Source organism: Hoplias malabaricus, chromosome 6 (assembly GCF_029633855.1).
Source record: "Hoplias malabaricus isolate fHopMal1 chromosome 6, fHopMal1.hap1, whole genome shotgun sequence".
NCBI classification, from domain to species: Eukaryota; Metazoa; Chordata; class Actinopteri; order Characiformes; family Erythrinidae; genus Hoplias; species Hoplias malabaricus.
The window spans coordinates 16696090-16717731 of NC_089805.1; the positions used below are offsets into that span (position 1 = coordinate 16696090).

General features: G+C 40.2%; 1 protein-coding gene across 4 annotated transcripts in view; it reads left to right on the plus strand.

Moving 5' to 3' along the window:
• pbxip1a (pre-B-cell leukemia homeobox interacting protein 1a) overlaps positions 1-20917 on the plus strand; it is a 48738-nt gene extending 27821 nt beyond the window's left edge. For 3 of the 4 annotated variants that reach the window (XM_066674479.1, XM_066674482.1, XM_066674480.1), the window contains exons 5-10: positions 7830-8439; positions 8554-8763; positions 10552-10583; positions 10721-10783; positions 15891-16053; positions 18041-20917. In XM_066674479.1, the coding sequence (XP_066530576.1) occupies positions 7830-8439; positions 8554-8763; positions 10552-10583; positions 10721-10783; positions 15891-16053; positions 18041-18954 (1992 nt within the window). In that variant the 3' untranslated portion in view covers positions 18955-20917. The remainder of the gene's footprint in view (positions 1-7829; positions 8440-8553; positions 8764-10551; positions 10584-10720; positions 10784-15890; positions 16054-18040) is intronic. The other variant, XM_066674478.1, reaches the window with a different exon arrangement.
• Positions 20918-21642: the final 725 nt, after the last annotated feature.

Below are 21642 nucleotides of genomic sequence, written 5' to 3' on the forward strand. Positions count from 1 at the left end.
TAAAGGTGTTAAGTACCACTACTGATTCAATTAGGGAAACAATCAGCTCGAGGGAGTTTCAGCTGTGACCACTCCCTCAGGCCTTTTGTTCTCTACCAAACTGTCAGTGGGCAGTCTCTGCCGACTGGACCAACACAGGACAGCTGTGTGAGATCTCCATTACAAAAAGAATGATCCCTCTGAAGCATCAGCGAAGCGTCAGCCTTTCTGGTGTGAAGACATTCAAGCGAGGCCACTAAACAAACAAACAAAGCCTAATTTTTCTCTTTCCACAATGTGTCTCTACCCCATCTCTGCTCTCTCTGGAACTCGCAGGCGCTTTTACTTCCACAGACGGAAACGAAACCTCGATAACCTTCGCTCTTTATATCACACATCCACACCCATAACCAATTCCTTCTCAATAGGTCTATGGAACTGTCAATCTGCAGTAAACAAAACAGACTTCATCTCCCCTTGGATCAAACCGGAAAACAGCGCTACCCCCACTGCTCTCTCCATCAAATCAAATCAAATCAAATCAAATTTATTTATATAGCGCTTTTCACAACTGGTGTTGTCACAAAGCAGCTTCACAGAATTCCAGTAAGACAAAGATTTGACATGAAATGTAAAAACAAATGTAAAACCCTCAAGTGAGCAAGCCAGGGGCGACAGTGGCAAGGAAAAACTCCCCCAGCTGAGGAAGAAACCTTGGGAGGAACCAAGGCTCACATGGGGTGACCCATCCTCCTCTGGTCAATCTACTGGTGATGATAGTTAGTAGTCCATGAGAACTTCAGTGTAGGGACAGCTTCACGGCACTTGGTGGTTGCTGGAGCGTGGGCAGCTGGTCTGAAGCGTGGAGGAGGATCTCGACAGTCATCCATCAGTGTCCAGACAGACAGGTGGGCAGTCGTTTACTCGGAAAGATGTAAAGGGATGGAATTAGTTTTGAACTGTTTTGTGTTTGTAAAGTAGAAAATATGAAAATTTCCAGAGTGTGGCTAATGACTCCGGCAGATCTGACTATGACAGCATTAACTAAAAGGAGAGAACCAGGAGGACACACAGACACGGGAGCATCCTGAAACACTGGCATCCCTCCGCTCCACCGTCAACAAACCTGAGTGATCGCGAGAAGCGGCGGGACGACAGCACCAGCGTCTCAGTTTACTATAATTCCCTGTGTCCATGGCCCCCCGGATCTGCCGCCTTTATCTATGGGGGAGCATTAGCTACCAAATGATAAACTAAACAAATGAGTTTTTAGCCTACATTTGAAGATTGTGACTGTGTCTGAGTCCCGAACATTTTCTGGAAGATCATTCCAGAGTTGGGGGGCTTTATAAGAAAAGGCTCTTCCCCCAGCTGAGGCCTTCTGAATTCTGGGAACATTTAAAAATCCAGTATTCTGTGATCTGAGTAAACGTGGAGGCTCATAATAGGAAATTGTATCTTGAAGATATTCAGGAGCAAGCCCATGTAGAGCTTTATATGTTAATAACAAAATTTTGTAGTCAATGCGGAATTTAACAGGCAGCCAATGAAGTGATGATAAAACTGGGCTGATATGTTCAAATTTTCTAGTTTTAGTGAGGACCCTAGCTGCAGCATTTTGAACTAGTTGAAGTTTTCTTAAATTGCTGCTGGTGCATCCTGACAGTAGTGCGTTACAGTAGTCAAGCCTTGAAGTAATAAAGGCATGTACTAATGTTTCTGCGTCCTGGAGGGATAAGGCATTTCTAATCTTAGCAATATTGCGAAGATGTAAAAAAGCTGTCCTAGTGATACTACCTATGTGTTGATCAAATGATAAATCCGGGTCAATTATGACACCAAGATTTTTTGCTGCTGAACCAGGTTTAACTGGAAAGTTAGCTAGATTTAAAATTAAGTCTGATAATTTATTTCTTGTCACTTTTGGACCCAAAAGCAGGACCTCTGTTTTGTTGCTGTTTAGAAGGAGGAAGTTACGCAACATCCAGCCTTTCACGTCTTTTACACAGTCCTCTATTTTCTTTAATCGGTGTTTGTCATCGGGCTTGGCTGAAATATACAATTGTGTGTCGTCTGCGTAACAGTGAAAGTTAATGTCATGGTTTCTTATAACTGTGCCTAGCGGTAACATGTATAATGTAAATAATAATGGTCCTAAAATAGAGCCTTGTGGAATTCCAAATCTTACTTTAGAATAATTTGAATTTAGATTGTTTACTTTTACGAATTGATAACGTTCCATTAAGTAAGATTTGAACCATAATAGGGCTGTCCCTGTGATTCCAACGATGTTTTCTAACCTTTCTATGAGAATATTGTGGTCTATTGTATCGAAGGCTGCGCTTAGGTCAAGAAGCACCAACAGGGATACGTGGCCTTGATCAGAGGCAAGAAGAAGATCATTTGTTATCTTGACTAGAGCTGTCTCTGTACTATGATGTTGCCTGAATCCAGATTGGAATTTTTCATATATATGATTCTTATGTAGATATGAACTAAGTTGTTGGGCCACAGCTTTTTCTAAGATCTTAGACAGAAATGGCAAATTAGAAATAGGCCTGTAATTAGACAGTGTACTAGCATCAAGATTTGGTTTCTTGATCATAGGTTTAATAACTGCTAGTTTAAAAGCTTTGGGTACATGGCCCAGACTAAGCGATGAGTTTACTATAGTTAAAAGAGGATCAATAATAGCTGGTAGTACTTCTTTGAGCAACTTTGTGGGAATTGCATCAAGTGTGCAAGTTGTACAGTTTGCGGAGGTGATAATCTTCTCTAGTTCTAATTGTGGGAGTGGGTAAAAGGTTTCAAGTCTTTCTTTTACAGTTACATTATGTTTTATATCATTCACATCGGGTGGCAGCGAGGATGGATTTGATCCTGTGGCTTGAGTTTGTTGTCTAATATTCTCAATTTTATTATTAAAAAAGTCCATAAAACCTTTACTGGTGAGAGTTGCTGGAATTAGTTGTTCAGAACCTGCTTGATTTTTTGTAATTCTAGAAAACACACTAAACAATGCTCTCGGATTATTTTTATTATTGGAGATCAGCGAGGCCAGATATGCTGAGCGAGCTTTAGTGAGGGCATTTCTATACTGTATAAGGCTGTCCTTCCAGGCAGAATGGAACACTTCAAGCTTGGTTGATCGCCATTTCCGCTCTAGTTTTCGTAATGTTTGTTTTAAAGTACGGGTCTTATCATTATACCATGGTGCGAGCTTTTTCTGTCTTATACTTTTATGTTTAAGTGGTGCTACCTTTTCTAAAGTAGATCGACAGGTATTTTCTAGGTAATCAGTTAGTACATCTAGGTCTATTGGGTCTGATGGAGTTGGAACTGGGGTCGATAGTTCTGGTAGGTTTTCTATAAATTGTAGGGCGGTAGATGGTTTTATTATACGCCTTGTAGAATAGCGAGGGTTCTTACATATATTATGGATAAAACGTAGCTCATATGAAATTAAGTAATGATCGGAGATTGCTGAGGATTGCGGTAAGATATTAATTTTGTCAATGTTAAGACCTAGTGTCAGAACTAAGTCTAAAGTGTGGCTGCAGTAGTGTGTAGGCCCTGTTACATTTTGAGTAATACCAATAGAGTCTAAGATTGAGGTAAATGCCTTTTTTAGTGGGTCACTTTCCTTCTCAAAATGGATATTGAAATCTCCTACAATTATAACTTTATGATTGCACACCGCTAGGTTTGTAGCAAAATCGCTGAATTCTTTCAGAAATTCTAAGTAAGGCCCTGGTGGTCTGTAAATGTTGCATAATAAAAATGCGTCCTTTTTTGTGACCGGATTTGTAATAATAGTGGAGAGAACCTCAAAAGAAGAGAAGGTGTCACATTGTTTAAGACTAATTTCTAGGGTATTTTGGTAAATTACACATACTCCACCTCCTTTGCCTGATATTCTTGGGCTATGTGCATAATTATAGCCTAGGGGGGTGGCTTCATTTAGTGCTAAATATTCATTTGGTTTAACCCACGTTTCCGTGAGACAGAAAACATTGAATTTATGATCACTTATAATATCATTTACGATGAGTGCTTTTGAGTTTAGTGATCTTATGTTGAGTAACCCAAATTTTAGTTCTGAGGTGTTGCTGCTAGGTGTTGTGTATGATTTAATATTGATTAGGTTGCTGAAACAGGCTGATTTTGTTTTTCTACTTTTACATTTAGTTCGGGGGAAAGACACAGTCTCAATACAGTTGAACCTGGGTGACGTCTCAAGACAGTTCGCAGACGGTCGGTTTAGCCTGTCTGTCTGCGGCCTGGTCCCGGCTCTGGATTGTCAGCAGCTATCTACACTACTCTGCTGACTAACTAAAAGACTATGTGCTATACTGCAAGAAAGTAAGACAGCACCCTCCCGCGTGGGGTGGATACCATCCCTACCTATAAGACCAGGCTTGCCCTCAAAACATAGCCAATTGTCTATAAAGCCCACTTGATTTTCGGAACACCACTTGGACATCCAGCAGTTTAACGCCCAAAGTCTGCTGTAAGCTTCGTCGCCACGCCGCATTGGTATGGGGCCAGCAACTACAGATCAACTACAGATTCTCCCATACCCCACGGCCTGGTAAACCAGGTGGTGGTACGGGGCTGTTGATTTCCCACACATGGAAATATACCCTGTTCGAATCATCAGTCTTGTACAGCTCCTTCGAATTCCATGCCATCCTGATGACTGCACCTGTAAAAATGTATGTGGTCGTTGTATATCGTCCCCCACTGGGTTAACTGGGTTACTTCCTAGAAGAACTAGACACCCTGCTTTCATCCATCCCTGAACATGACTGTCCCATGCTCATTCTCGATGACATGAACATCCACCTAGACACTTTGGCCGCTGTTGACTTCTCTCTGACTCCCTCCCCTTTGAGCTACAGCAGGTATGCACCCCTTCAACTCACAAAGCAGGTAATGCACTTGATCTCATTCTCACCAAACACTGCTTAATTAACTCTGTAAAAGTTACTCCTCTACATCTCTCTGACCATTACTTTATTCAGCTCAATGCTTGTTTCCCTCAGCAACCCACTGTGTCTGCTCCCTCTGTCCCCTTCCGGCGCAATCTCCGCAACCTATCTCCCACCCACTCCTCTGCCTTTGTGACTTCTGCTCTCCCACCCCCCAGCACCTTCTTATCTCTTGAGGTCAATGACGCCACAGAGTCACTCTGCACAACACTGAGCTCCTGCTTGGATCGCCTGTGCTCTCTGACTACCAGACCCGCAAGACCCATGCAGCCCCACCCGTGGCTTACTGACTCCCTTCGATCAATGCACACTAACCTCAGAGCTGCTGAGAGGAGATGGCGAAAAACAAAAGACCCATCACACCTGACACAACTGCAATCCCTGCTCTCAGCCTTCTCAACAAATGTTACCTCTGCAAAAAATAAATTCTATCAAGACAAAATCAACAACGCTACTGACACCCGGAAGCTGTTTTCAACCTTCAAGTCTCTGCTGAACCCTCCACCTCCACCCCCTGCAATTAACTGCCGGTTTTCTGACCCTTCTACACAGCCTCCAGCTCTCCCTTCGAATCCTCCTAAACCTACTGCTTCCTTCCCTTCTTTCACTCCTCTCACAGAAGACAAGGTATCAAATCTTCTTAGAGGCGGCCGTCCTACATCCTGTCCACTGGATCCCATTCCTACCAGCCTACTGCAAACCATAGCTCCATACATTGTGTCCGCAGCCACTCATGTAATCAATTCTTCACTAACCTCTGGAACATTTCCAAACACCTTCAAGCAAGCTCAAGTAAGACCTCTACTCAAAAAACCTTCTCTTGCTCCTTCTATAGTAGAGAACTAAGGACCAGTCTCTCTCCTCCCCTTTCTGTCTAAAATCATTGAAAGAGCTGTCTTTAAGCAGGCAACAAAATTCCTCTCCCAACATAACCTTCTTGACTCGAACCAATCCGGCTTCAAGAGCAGCTGATGGAAACTGCACTTCTGTCAATAATGGAAGCTCTTAAAGATGCCAAAGCAACAGGTCAGTCCTCAGTTCTCATTCTGCTTGACCTATCAGCAGCATTTGATACTGTCAACCACCACATCTTACTAAACAAACTTACTGACATGAACTTCAAGAACAATGCACTCTCCTGGTTTGAGTCTTATTTCACTGGACGATCCTTCAATGTGTCATGGCTTGGACAAACATCAGCGCGACACCACCTCACCACAGGTGAGCTCACTCCCAGCCAAGCAAGCTATTCTCCACAACATCAGCATCAAGCTAGAGTCCCTATCAGTGACTCCCACCAAGGTTGTAAGAAACCTGGGTGTCATGGTTGATGAACAGCTGACCTTTGCAGATCACGTTACCGCTGTAGCTCGATCGTGCTGCTTCTCCCTATTCAACATAAGGAAGATCAGGCCATACCTAACTCAACATGCAACACAGCTCCTTGTTCAGACGTTAGTAATCTCCTGTCTAGACTATTGCAACGCCCTCCTGACAGGTCTTCCGGCCTGTGCTGTGAGACCGCTACAGATGATCCAGAATGCTGCAGCACGCCTGGTTTTTACCCAGCCTAAAAGAGCACGGGTCAGTCGAGGCTATTCTCATCTCTGGTACCACGCTGGTGGAACGAGCTTCCAAGCACTATCAGAGCAACAGAAACCCTCTCCGCATTCAAGAAATCCATGAAAACCCAACTCTTCCGAGAGTATCTTTTGCACTGAAAGTCTTTCTTTAATGCACTTATTACTTCCTGGCATATTGCACTTAATGTAAGGTATTTTGTATAATTTGTGCTGTAGTTTGAATGTTAGATCCTCTTTTGTAAGTCGCTTTGGATAAAAGCGTCTGCCAAATGCATAAATGTAAATGTAAATGGTCATACACTGCTGTGGGATGGCATCCCATTGTTCAACCAGCATTTGTCGCAAGTCAGCCAAAGTGGTTGTGTTTGGCACTCCGGTACAAAGAGCCCGCCCAAGCTGATCCCACATGTGTTCAAAGAGGTTGAGGTCAGGACTGATGGCAGGCCGTTCCATCCTCTCCACTCCCAAATTCTGGGGGTAGTCTCTGATAAAACCTGCATTTTTGAGGATAGTGTTTGGTCCCAGACTGTGGAGATATGGGATTGCCACTGGTTGCATCTCTCTGCATTGAGATTGTCTCCAATGATGACAAGCCTCGTTTTTCCAGTGAGAGAGCCTCCAACAATAGATGTTACTCTATTGGTGCAGCAATCAGCAAAGTGTTCTCCACGTCTTCTCCACACTTTGACCCTACGATCCAACTGCCGCAGGCAGAATCTGGAGTCGCTGAACATAACGTGTTATGTCATGTTCAGGTTCCAGTGCATGTGTTCCCTACACCAGTGCAAACAGGTCTGACAATGAAGGGCAGTCATGGCAGGCCTCCTGGCAGTCCGATGAGACCAGAGATTGGCTGTGTGCAGTCTGTTCCGGATTGTCTGGGCAGAGATCCATCGGCCATATTGTCCTGCAAACCTCGACTGCAAAAATCAGTAGAAAACCCTAAGTGCTGACATGGTGAGGAAACGATCTGGGACACTGGGACATCTGCTCATCCCAACAAATGTGGCACCATTTAAAAGGGAAATTAACAGGCTTTCCAACAGTATAAGATTTACTGCCAAGAAGCTTTGTTACAACAAAGAAATAATCTACCAGTTAAGTTGGAATGGGTTTCTGTATTTTTAGAGTTCCAAGTTACGTCCAATTAAATTAAACAATGCTACACTACACCCCTTTAAGATGAAGTGTACCTGTCAGTGACTCATTTGTCCAAGAGATAGGGGATAGACTTAAAGCATGAATAAAACAGCATGAAATGTTGTCTGATTTTCAGATGTACCAGACAGCATCCCCAGAATTCTTTGAGGGGGTGGCTTCTGACATTACCTTTGCTGAAGATGACCCTGATATCTGTGCCCCTGTCATTCATGATACCATAACTAGCTCCCCGCCTGACAATGACCTTCTTGGTGCAGTTCCCTTTAACATAGCTACAGAGTCCTCCCTCTTTCTTTCAGAGGAAACTATACTTGATCAAGAGATGTTTCCTGATGCTCAGCCTACTTTGGAGCTTCCTCCAAAAGAAAGCCCTGCTGCAGAATCAAAGGCTGAAGTGACGCCTGTCCCAGAAATAACAGAAATAAGATCCTCAACTGAGAATCCTGATTCTCCTTTTTCTGATATTACTGAAGTCATTCACCCCATTTCTGAAATTAGTTGTACCTCTGTAGTTCGTGAAGTAGATATTCAATCTAATATAAACAATGCACCAGAAAGTTCATTTCCAAGTCAGCCTGATTTTGGGTCTGTAGCCAAAAGCGCTCTAGCTGAGGGCCCTCACCCAGAAGTGATTGCTCCATCTGTCTTGGATGAGAAGACATCTGCAATACAGAGGGAAGAACCTGAGCTGTTAGACGAATCAGTAGATGTGGTAAGAGAGCCAGGTATAGTATGGAATGAGACCAAATATCTGGATCATGTAGGTTGTTTCTTATTTTCAATTTCTTCCTTTTATTTTCTTTTTGATTTTATTTTTATATTTATTCTTTTATACTTAGAAACTCTGGGTGCACAGGTCTCAACAGACCATCCCAGTAAGGGTGATGGTCTACGGCTCCGACATTTGCAGAGACAGAGCTCAGATGAAGAAGAGGAGGAAGAAGAGTTTAAGCTGCTGGAGAAAAAAGAAGAGAAATTGGGTTTCTCATTGAAACATTTCATCATAGGGGCTCTGGTACTGTTGTGTTTCGGCTCTCTTTTCTATTCAGGTGAGATTTACCTGAGATTTACCTGTTAGAATGGAAGGGCTTAGTTTGCCACAAGGCAATACTAGACTCATACTAGTTAGGCATTCAGTTTACACTTGCCCTTCACAAAAGTTGTGATGGCATGTAGCATTCTTAAAGCTTGTCAGGGGCAGCCAGACGTACTGATTTTGGCTCAGTAATTTCATTTTCATACCACTTTCAGCTTTTAAAATGTTGGTATGAAATTGTGCTGTGTTTACAGGTTTCTTGGTCAACCAGGCTCTTGAAGATCTTAAAGATGTGGTACTGCTAGAGGGCAGTATAAGCTTGTGTATGAACTTTTGGGATATTCCTTTTAGCTCTGATTCAGGACCATGTTATTCCTGCAGATTTTACTATTGACTGACTCTCTGTGGAAAGAATAAGAAATTGTTTTTAGAATTCAGGCTGAGGGACATGTCTTTTACCAATGTATATGTTAAGTCTAACTTAATAGTACATTGCATGCACTACATTAAATGCACTTGCATCCCAGCTTTGCCCTTGTGTGTAGCAGTGTGTCATTCTATGCATTTGCTTGTTCATAGTGTCATAGCCTGATACCTTGGACTCAGCATATATATCCAATGCACAGGAATTCATTACCTGAATATTGTGACCATTCACATAATTGGGGAGTAGCAAAAAAAAGGAGAATGAAAAATTGGGGCATTGTGAGCAGCCAAGAACTCCCTCATAGTACTGTGAAGAAAGTTGAGAATGTTTGTAGTTTATGCACATTATACACAACAGGTGCGTTGTACTGCCGTGACAGCCAGTTAGGTAAAGGCAGTTGTCTGCTGGATATTTCTTCAGTGATTTTGCTGACCTCATTATTGTTCGTTATGTTTACTGGCATGATTGTTACATAAGAATGAACATCATCAATATTGAGCCCATTATGTCAGTTTAATTGTTTGTTTGTTTTTATTTAATTTATGTTTTATTTAGTTAGGATAGTTAAACAACAAAAGAAAAATCCACTTTCAATGTCTGAATATTCTAAATAACAACTTTGTTAAATATTCACGCTCTTTAAATTGGTGTAATTGCATTAATATGTTATTATATTTTCATTAAATCATTGGCATAAATGGTTGATTATATAATATATTAACCACTAAAAATGGCTATTATGACAGGCCTAACTAATTAATATAGAATGGGAGTTGCATGGTGTCACAACTTTAAATTTAGTGACCCAATTGATAGCCAAATACAGTTTTTATAAATACATCACATTTCAACATTAATTTTTAAAGACATGAATTAATTTAATTTACATGTTAGAAATACCTTTAAAAGACTGGATTATATAATTAAAAATTTATTAATCTTTTGTCTAAGATTTTCTGATTTCATAAAGTACATTTGCATTCTGGTCGGTGGACAAACCTGTTACAGTCTGTGCAGTGGACATGTGCTGTAAGTGTATATATTATCAGATACATTGTAGTATTAGTTGATACCTTTTTCTCAACCATGTAGGGACAGAAACCGATAAAATGTTGTGGATGCCATATATGACAAGCATGTCAATGTCTGCAGTGATTTAAACCTAGTATCAAGACCTGTATTAGTTTTCCCGTATTATATGTTTGCACTAAAATGCTGTGGTTATTTTGAATGCTTCTCTCAAACATGTGCGAGGACATGAACTTTCTGTTTGTGCTTTATCCATTTTACTCATCTTTTTTCTATTTCCATTTCTTCCTGTTTTTTTTGTTTGTTTGTTGGTTTTTTGTATGTACATGTTTTTCTCTCCTTTAGAAGATTTTGATGTCTCTGAACTAAGTGATCAGGTTAGCTGTTTCTGCATCTTTTTAATTTTGTAATTGCTTCTTTCTTGGCAGTAATATAAAGCTTAATAATTTTTGCATATTTATTTGTCAAAATGTATCAAATAGAATAACGTTTGTCAAAATCGTTTTCCCTCTAGGAACTTCTTGAAAAACTTGCTCAAGAAAACAAAAAGATTTTAATACTGGAGGCACAAATACAGGTCAGAATATAATGTTTTTTTTTTTTTTCATTTTTTGTTTTTTTTGCTCCTTTAATGGCTGCTTGTTTATAAGCTTTCTTTTCCATCAAAATCTTGCTAAACATTTTTTAGAGGCTTTAATACGTGGCCATAGAACTACAAACAGTTTCTGGAAAAGTTGGGATTTTTGGAAAATGATCAAGAAGAGAATTGTGTAAACAAGAATATTTGCCAAAAGTAAATGTTGATTAAGCTTAGAATATAAATATATTTTTTCTGCAGTCCTTTTAGTGCTTTAAAACTGTGCACCATGGTCTAGGGCAGTGGTTCTCAAACATTTTCTATCATTCCCTACCTCAGATGAAAGGAAATTTCCGTGCCCCACATGTCCCATATTGCTCCCAAAAAATGGCAATAAAATACACATTCAAGTTTAAAATGTTCTAATTTAGTTAAGTAACATCAATTTCTATCTCTAAATCAGTAGCTTAACATTATAACACCAGATACAACATTAACATAAATGTTAACAAAAATATAAATAATTTGCCTACTGTGCTTCAGGTTCTCACTTTTCAATCTGTGCAAAAATGAGCAAAGGCAGGTGCAAGGACGTAGGAGTGAGCTTGATATTGGTGGGGGACATATATGCTGAGTGAAAGCCCAGCCAATACCCAAAATATTAGATAGCTATAAGTTGATTCCTATGTAGCTAAGGCAGGAAAATACTGCATTTATAATAGTGAGGTACATCATTTGATTAACGTTAGAGAGTGAAGCTGTGTCCCAAGCAGCACACTTTGGAATTTGTATATTATACTCATTAATTACACACAGACTGGTATATTTCAAGTGTTTATTTCCTTTAATTTGAATATTATAACTGACAACTAATGAAAACCTCAAATTCAGTATCTCAGAATATTAGAATATTACTTAAGACCAATACAAAAAAAAGGATTTTTAGAAATGCTGGCCAAATGAAAAGTATGAACATGAAAAGTATGAGAACGTACAGCACTCAATACTGAGTTGTGGCTCCTTTTGCCTGAATTACTGCAGCAATGCGGCATGGCATGGAGTTGATCTGTCTGTGGCATTGCTCAGGTGTTATGAGAGCCCAGGTTGCTCTGATAGTGGCCTTCAGCTCTTCTGCATTGTTGGGTCTGGCGTATTGCATCTTCCTCTTCACAATACCCCATAGATTTTCTATGGGGTTATGGTCAGGCGAGTTTGCTGGCCAATTAAGAACAGGGATACCATGGTTTTAAACCAGGTACTGGTAGCTTTGGCGCTGTGTGCAGGTTCCAAGTCCTGTTGGAAAATGAAATCTGCATGTCCATAAAGTTGGTCAGCAGCAGGAAGCATGAAGTGCTCTAAAACTTCCTGGTAGATGGCTGTGTTGACCTTAGACCTCAGAAAACACAGTGGACCAACACCAGCAGATGACATGGCACCCCAAACCATCACTGACTGTGGTAACTTTACACTAGACCTCAAGCAACATGGATTCTATGCCTCTCCTCTCTATCTCCAGACTCTGGGACCGTGATTACCAAAGGAAATGCAAAATTTACTTTCATCAAAGAACATGACTTTGGATCATTCAGCAGCAGTCCAGTCTTTAGCCCAGGCGAGACACTTTTGACGCTGTTTCTTGTTCAAGAGTGGCTTGACACAAGGAATGCGACAGCTGAAACCCATGTCTTGCATACATCTTGTGTGCGGTGGTTCTTGAAGCACTGACTCCAGCTGCAGACCAGTCTTTGTGAATCTCTCCCACATTTTTGAATTGGTTTTGTTTCACAATCCTCTCCAGGGTGCAATTATCCCTATTGTGTGTACACTTTTTTCTATCACATCTTTTCCTTCCCTTCACCTCTCTATTAATGTGCTGGGACACAGCTCTGTGAACAGCCAGCCTCTTTAGCGATGACCTTTTGTGTCTTGCTCTGCTTGTGTAATTGTGTAATGGTGGTATTTTTGATAACTGTCAAGTCAGCAGTCTTCCCCATGATTGTGTAGCCTACAGAACAAGACTGAGAGATCATTTAAAGGCTTTTGCAGGTGTTTTGAGCTAATTAGCAGGTAAAACACTACCTGCTCCACCACCGTGCCACCCGTGTGTGTATGTATATATATATATATATACATACACCCGTGTGTCTGCTTCCTGCTTGTTCCCTGGTCATGTGATATACTTCCCTTGTGTTTCTAGTGTCATGTGTCATAATTAGTACCCAGGTGTTTCTTGTTGGTGTTGTTTTTATATAGTCCTTGTCGGTGTTTCATGTTTGTGGGTCAATGTACATATGTTAGGTTGAGGTTCATGGTCCTTAGCCTTGTTCTATGTTTAATGCTCTGTGTTTTGTCTTGCTCTGTGTTTAGCCTTGCTTTGTGTTTAGCCTTTTTGTTTAACTCTTGTTTTATGTTTAGATTCCTTGTTTAGTATTTAGCCATTGTGTTTAGTGTCCCTCTGTCTAGTTTCCTTTAAGTTATTGTAATAAAGCCTCCTGCATATACCTCCATCCCTTAGTCCAACACCCCAGCGCTGATTACATATATATATTCATACTATTCAGTGCAGCGGTGTGCAGTATGGGACATGGCCAGAGACTAATGTTAACTTGCTGCATGTTTAGAGCACTTTCTCACAACCTGAACACAGCTAATATTAACATTAACTAACTCTCATATCCTCCTCTGTTACCCTAACAGTTATATACGAGCCGCTTTCATAACTTTATTAATGCCTTTCTGTTTTGCCTATGAAGCCTACTCAGTAAAAAGCACCCACTCAATGGATTTATTAATAGCCCTTAAACATACTAAAAGAACATTAGATAGGAGACCGAAAAAAACGTAGCTTGCCTGGAACCAAAATATGCTTTTATTCGCAAACTTTTATTTTGAAAATGGGCCTCTGAGATTAACGTGTTTTGACAGTGAGTCAGACACATTAAAATATAAAGCTTCTCCAATCATCAGCTTCACTGGGAAGAAACCGGAGCACCCCGAGAAACCCACTGGGTGAACACACAACTCCTCAGTCACCCAGAGTGGGGCTCAAACCCACAACCCCAAGACCAGGCACGTGCACATATAGAACCCTGGCAACAGGGTGAGTAAAGAAGCTCAGGCATCTCTATCCCCCACAGCTTCCACCAGCTACTCCTGGGGGATCATCAGGTGTTCCCAGGGCAGCTGGGAGATATAATCCCTCCAGCGTGTCTTTCCAATTGAACGTGCCAGATATACCTCCAGTGGGACCATCCAGGGGACATCCTTATAAGATGCCTGAACCACCTCAGCGGACCCCTCTCAATGCGAAGGAGCAGTGACTCTACTCGATCACTGAAAGTTTGTCCCGCAACCCATTGAAGAAAACTAATTTTGGCCGCTTGTATCCGAAATCTCGTTCTTTTGGTCATTACCCAAAACTCATATCCATAGGTGAGAGTGGGTATGTAAATTGACTGGTAAATTGAGAGCATTGCTTTATGGCTCAGCTCTCTCTTCACCATGGTGGTCCAGTACAGTGACCGCATTACTGCAGACGCTGCACCTAACCTAAAGTCAACCTCACGAACCCTCTTCCCATCACTCTTGAACAAGATCCAAAGATCCTTGAACTCCTTCACTTGGGCTAGATTCTCACCCCCTACCTGAAGGGAGCATGCCACCTGTTTCTGGGAGATAATCATGGCCTCAGATTTGGAGGTGCTGATCTGACTACTTCACACTTGGTTGCAAACTGTTCAAGTGAATGCTGGAGGCCTCCATGTGAGCAAGCCAGAAGAACAACATCAATAGCAGACATGCCACCTCCTGAGCCCCTCAATGGAAACCTCCCTGCCCCAGGCTAGGTCTCGCCACCCTCTCCATGAATATAAGGAATTTTTTTTAAAATTGGGAACCACCACCCCAGTTTGCCTATCCAAAGTCACAGTTCCCAAGGTCCATGCAGTATTGTAGAGACGTTTCAGTCAAAACAGCCCCACAGTATCATGAGCCTTCAGTAACTCTGGGCAAATCTCTTCTATTCCAGGGGCTTTGCCACTGCGGAGCTTTTAAACGACCTCAGTGCCTTCAGCCAAGGAAATGGAATCTGACACCCTGGACACTTCTGGCCCTCCTAAACCCAAGAGGCATTTTCCTCAATATGCTCTTTCCAACACCTGACAATACGCTCAGTCAAGTTCAGAGTTTCATCATCCTTGCTGAGCACAGCTTGGACAGTGTGTCCCCCCCCACCTTCCCAAGCTGTCGTAGCATTTTCCAGAACATCTTTCAGGCCTCCCTGAAATCATTCCCCATGGCCTCTTCAAACTCCTGCCATGCTCTGGATTTTGCTTCAGCAACTGCCACCACTGCAGCCTTTTTTTCGCCTGTCAGTACCCAACCACAGAATCACATTCTGCACGTGTTACAACAGCGTGGCTTCGTAGTAAAAGAGTGCGGGCCTGTCACCCATTGAAAATGTGTGGTGCATTATGAAGTGCAAAATATGACAACAGAGACCCCAGAGTGTTGAGCAACTAAAGTTGTACCTCAAGCAAGAATGGGAAATAATTCCACCTACAAAGCTTCAACCATTAGTGTACCTCAGTTCCCAAACGATTATTGAGTGCTGTTAAAAGGAAAGATGATGTAACACAGTGCTAAAACATGCCCTTGTCCCAACTTTTTTGGAACACTACATGCAGCGCCAACATGCTACTACTGGGATTAAGTTATTAAATAAAGTCACATGAGCTCAGAAGTACTTTGGAAAACCACTGTAACCTAAACTTTGAAAAACATTGAGAATTCTTACTTTGTACTTTTGCTAGTTTAAAAAGACTTTAAAATCATACATTTTGGTTATTATTGACAAAAATAAATAAATAAATAAAATAAAATAAAACAGGAATAACTATATATATCCAACTTTTGTGGAAAATGGGTTGCAGTATATACATATAACCAGATTTATGTTAGCTAGTTATGTATTATCACAATTTAGTGTTTGGTTTGTAAGTTGCTCCAAGGTTTAACTGATTGCATTTTATTCTGATTCTTCTGAATTCATCATACATGTTACTTGTAGTCTGTTACTGAAAGTAAACAGTATGCAATCATTTTCCAGTCCCAAAATGAAGAGCTGGACAAGGCACTAAGTATAGCTGCAGATAAAGGGTCTTCTAAAAAAGAAAATGTTAAGCTACAAGAAGAACTATCTTCATTGCCTACTCTAAAGAAAGAACTAGAGGAGTTGAAAGCCAGGATCAGTGAGCTCACCCAACTCACAGGTAAGAATGACTAGTGTGGCAGAAGCTTATTATTATTATTATTTTGCCATGAATATAGGGCAGAAGATATTTTGCTTCTGTGCTTATTTTCTGAAATTCATATAAGCAGTTTTGAAGTGTAGTTTCAAAAATATTTATATATAAATATAAAAAGGTGTAATAAGTTGATATGCTTGGGCAATGACATTTTTGTTGAGGGGAAAATAAGCAAATCTAAAACAACGCATTTTAAATTTTGCAATGTATTCTGTGCATTGATTCCATTATTTGCTTATTTGTTCAAAATCTAAAAAATGTATGTATAATAAGTGCAGTGTAATGGTGTAGGTAAACTAAGGTGAATGCTTCAACAGATTTATTTACAACATACAGGGTAGGCTAAATGCAGAATTCTGAACTAAATATAAAGGTGTAAAATCCAGTGAAGAACATGTATGAGGACAGGTTAGGAATGGAAAAGATTACCAAAAGTAATGCAAAAAGGTAAAATATAAAATAGTTGAACAAATGTATATGTGTATATTTATATTTATAACAAGTCCTATAGCAAAATTAATAAATGATGAGTACTGGAAAGTAATATAAAATAATTTAAGTAAATAGTCAATGTGATTTCTTTGGAGACTTCTACAGTATATAAAGTCAATCTCCAGCTTTGTATTGGCTTATTTGTTCAGCAAGTGAGATTCAAGTCACTCAACTATTTTCATAACAGCATCATACATGTATCTGCACTGCAAAATGCAAACTGTTGTATAGCATTATCATTATAATATTTTTCAGTATAGCCAAATAGCTAATAAGACCTTGGTCATCAGTCCAGTTTTTTTGGTCCACCTATGTTTTTTGTGTGATATTATCTTTGTAGCCATTTATTAGAACTTATCTAGGTTAGTGATCATATTGCCCTTCTTTGTTTTAGCTGTATCAGTATTTTTGTTGTGGAAGCACATGATTGGAAAGTGCTGGTGGATGTAGGAAAAAAGCTGCAGGTCCCAGACATGGTGCTGTACTCCGAAAGTAAACAGATAGTTTATTTCATATAGTTAACGGTTCCATTTGAGGATGCATTAGATAAAGCATTCGAAATGAAAAAGCTAAAGTATGCAGACATGCCGGCTGAGGTGAGGGAACCCAGGGGGCAGGCACATGTAAGACCGGTGGAGATAGGTGTTAGGGGGTTTGTAGCCAAATTAGCCACATCCCTGCTTGTGCAGTTTGGCATCAGGGGCCGGAAACTAAGGGCAGCTGTGAAGGAGTTATCAGAAACAGCTGAAAGGTCTAGTCAGTGGTTGTGGATATGGAGAGCACAGATAACTTGGGGGAAATGCACTGCAGGATGGTTGGTGATGTAGCATGTAATGTTTACATGGAACTGGTGGCACTGAACCATGCATTAATGGTGCCAGTGGGGCTAGGTACAGCCTTAGCACCACTGTGGATTTATGGTTGAAGGTAAATGGTAAAGTAGGACTGTAAATCTGGCTTGGAGGTGGGTGGGTCTGGGACACCAGACTTCGCTGTTAAGCCTTCTGGAGGTGTTGTGGGCTTAATTCAGCAAAACACCAATGAGAGGAGGTGCCTACCTGATGACCCTACCTACCCTGTGAAGAACTAGTTATACAGTGGGTGGTTTGGTCATGGGCTGGGTTCAATGAGTAACCGTAGTTGTTAAGGATAGCTGGTTGCTGATCGGATCAAAAACAGCCAAAGCAACCTTAGTGAGGTGTTGAGGTGTAGGATTCAACAGAAACAGGCTGCAGGTAGGAAAAGGGTGGGGTTGGCTCTATGTGAAGCTTTTATGGATTGGGATAGGATATTTTACATCTTATCTAGTGTATGATTATATAATAATTATATAGATAATTTTCTGATATTATAATGCATCTATATACCAACAATAGATTTGCTATTCATTAGTTTTGTGAGAACTGTAAACATTGTATATATAAAGTTAACAATGTATTGCTTCCCCTGTACTCTTTAGCTGAGGAATCCTCTAAAACACCCTTCATTCCATCTTCTGCTGGTAATTCGAAAGATATGCAAGGTCCTTTAGGCCCTAATGTACTGTGGGATAAACAACAGGAGCTCAAGAGACAAAAACTTCTCTTGGAAGAGAGCAGAAGGAGACTGGAAGGGATAAAGAAGCAAGGCTGGTCCAAGACTAGCCTAAGGGAGAGCTTGGTTGAGCTGCAGCAGAGGCTTTCGGAACAGGTGGATCACATGTGTAAGAGAGATGAGCGGAAGAGGAAACACAAGGTGCATAAAAAAGGGAAGGAGGAGTGGGAAGAAAAAGATAAAAGCAATGAGTGGAAGATGGAGGAGATGGAGAAGAAAAGGAAATGGAAGCTTGATGGTGGCTTAAAACACAAAGGGCACTTCAAGAAGTGCAGTGAAGAATGGGACCATAAAAAGGAGCAAAAGAGCAGGAAGCAAGAGAGCCCTTGGCAGACCAAGCTGGGCCATCATCACAATCAACATCATAAACAGCATCAACAGCAAGAGCCAGTGGACTTTTGGAAGCACCAAGAGGAGAAACTCAGAAGGAACCAGAACCCTACTGAAAACTGCTATAGTGTGTCAGACTGTGCTCATGCAGAGGGACTCATTCCTGTGAAACTTTCTGACTTCCAAACCCTCCTGAAAATCTACCTGAGCAAATTGGAAGGTGATGCTGAGGAGAAACTAGAAGCTCTTCGTAGCGTGGTGGCTCAGTTCTTCCATGGTGGCATCTTCAGGCATGATAGGATGCTCTTCAGCAAGTTTTCAGAAGATGTCGCTGATGTCTTGGAGGACCTGGCTACTGTTTGGAAACGCAGGGACAGTGAAGCACTGGAGGAGGAAATGGAACAGTTTGAGAAGGAGGCACTGTGGAAATTTTCAGCTCCTGGTCCATAGGAATGGGACGGATAGAAAAGGAGCCATATGTAGAAAAACATTATACACCAAAATTAGAAGACTTAAAAACATTCTCTACACTGTCAGAAAATTTGTCTCTGTGGTGGTACCCTCAAGGGTACATATTTGTACCTTTAAATAGGGAACATAATTGTACCTTATTTTATTATAATTTTATATTTTAAAATTGTGTTGATTTCATACACGCAATTTCATCTCCAGGACTTATATTATTGTGTTTTATATGACACAGTTCTATAATGAAAGATTAAAAACATTTATTTCTCCTTCTAGAGAAGAGAATTTAATGTACCTTTAAGGAACTGGACTTATATCTTTTAAAGGTACATTTACACAGTTAGTACCTTTAGTGACAAATAATGTACTTGTACCGTACTTTTTTTTCTGAGAGTGTACAGACATGGTTAATTTTCCCCAGGCTATATGGTGCAGAATGTACAGAGTGTCTTTCCAGAGTTTTGTCATTTAGTAAGTTCCGCCTGTATGTAGGATGTCCTAAGCTACGTATGTTTATCAGTGCCAGTCCTCTTGCTTGCTTTGTAAAGCATTAATTACTTTTAAATTTGTGTCAATTGAAATCATTTCATTTTTAGAAAAGAAGGGATCTTTTGCCCTCTTTTAGTGAATAGGTTTTTGGCCTGGGCCTATAAAGTGAGATGCATTTTTGGAATGTTTGTGTCCCTGCTGGTTTGAACAACCTGTTTTATACTCACACTGTAGTATTGCTGACTGGTTGTATTTTGGCTCTGCCACTTTGTTGTGATGACCTAGAGTAAAAATATATATATGGCTTTTTTTTTTTTTTTGCTGGACTACCTACCGGGCCAGAATAGAAGAGGCATTTTCTCTTACTGACTGACTTCTAATGTTGAAAACCACATGCACAAGTAGGTAAGTTATTCACCTTCTGCTGTTAGTTCAGCCATATTTCACAAAGTTGCATTACTACACCATATGTTGTTAGTTCAGCCATAATTCACATAGCGTTTTTCCAACAACGAGGAACTGAAAAAGTTCCATATTTGGTTCACGAACTGGAATCATTCTGGTTCCTCATTGGTGGAAAATCACTATGTGAATTGTGGCTGAACTAACAACTAAGTAACACACTACTAAGGGTGTAGTATCACCCCCTTGTGAAATATGGCTGAACTGACAGCAGAAAGTGAAATAATGTGCGTACTTGCGCATGTGCTAGCAAGAACTAAATTTGAAACTGGCCCGTTTCCACCAACATAAACTGGTTCGCAAACCAGAAAATATTGTTGCCAGCTGAAATCAAAGAGTAAGTTCTTCAGCATGAATCGTGGCTTTGTCCATTGGTGTGTCAAGGTTCAGTAACTCAAGAAAGAGCTCATAGCTTTAAACACAGTGTTACCGCCCAGTGGAGCTGGACGCGGTTATTTACCACATTTCATATATATAAAAAATAGGAAATAAAATAGGAACGCACTCCACTTGTGTGTTTCTTTAGCTGTGTTTGGCTCTGCATTAGTTACGTTTTTCTGCTGTGCACACGCTCACACATATATCTCCAGAAAGAGGAGGACTGATGAATTTGTTTTATTACTCGTTAGTGTTTGACTTTTGACATGAAATATTGTAGAGGGAAGTGGTGGGGAGACATTTTGTGGCGTTAGTGTGTTCAGAAAACTCCATATAGCTGCACACAGCCACCATAAACTTCGCATGCTTTACTCTTACTTGTTACACAGAATATATAAGTCATTGTAATTCTTAAAATCAACAAAATGTTCTTGTATTTACTTTTAAATAAAACAAGAAAAACACTGATACTGGTGTTATGTATTATGAACAAAATTTTGTGCTCTTTTTTTTTTTCTTCTGTATTTTTTACCCACCCTCCATATATTCTGCACCACACAATCATGTAATAAACACCACATGTAAACAAAAACAATGATATGAAGCACTGAATCTGCAGACCTTCCAGTGACAAGAGTAATTATTTAGGGCTTTCCTGCTTTTGAAAGGCCAGAAACACCTCTGTAACCATGGCAATATGGCTAATGGCAGTCCTGGAAAAAGTATGCTTGCCTAGTTTTCCTTTTTCTTGTTTTTATTTTATTTTTGTTTTAATAAGGATATTGGAAGAACTGATTTTGTTGGTGAAGAAATAGTAAATTGCTACAATCTGCAACAATTGTATTTGTAGTAGAATCATGGTATCAATTTTAGCAATGTCTAAGAATGTCTGCTTATGTAAACCTTTCACAATTCAACTGCCAACTGCATTGCACAATCCTGCCTACTTTCCCAATTTCAGCAAATTTGCATAGCAAGTTGCTTATATTATTTGATTTTTAAGAAATAATTTCAATATTTGATATTGTACCTTTTATTTGTCTGGTTGAATTTAGATTTAAAACTACCCCTGCATTTAATTAATGGACTATAACATTTATTAACAGGAAATTAAGCAACTTTATTTAATACCTCACCAAACTGAGGTATAAAGGTCACTTGAAGAGGTTAGCATGAAATTGTATAGAAACATGATTTTTATTTATTTATTTTTATTATAATTTGCCATGTGTTGTCTAAATTATTTAACAAAAAAGAAACTGTACAAGTGGGATTTTCTTTTTCTACTTTCTAGGAAAATGGCCATTGCAATAAATCCCTGGCATAATTAGACATTTTTCA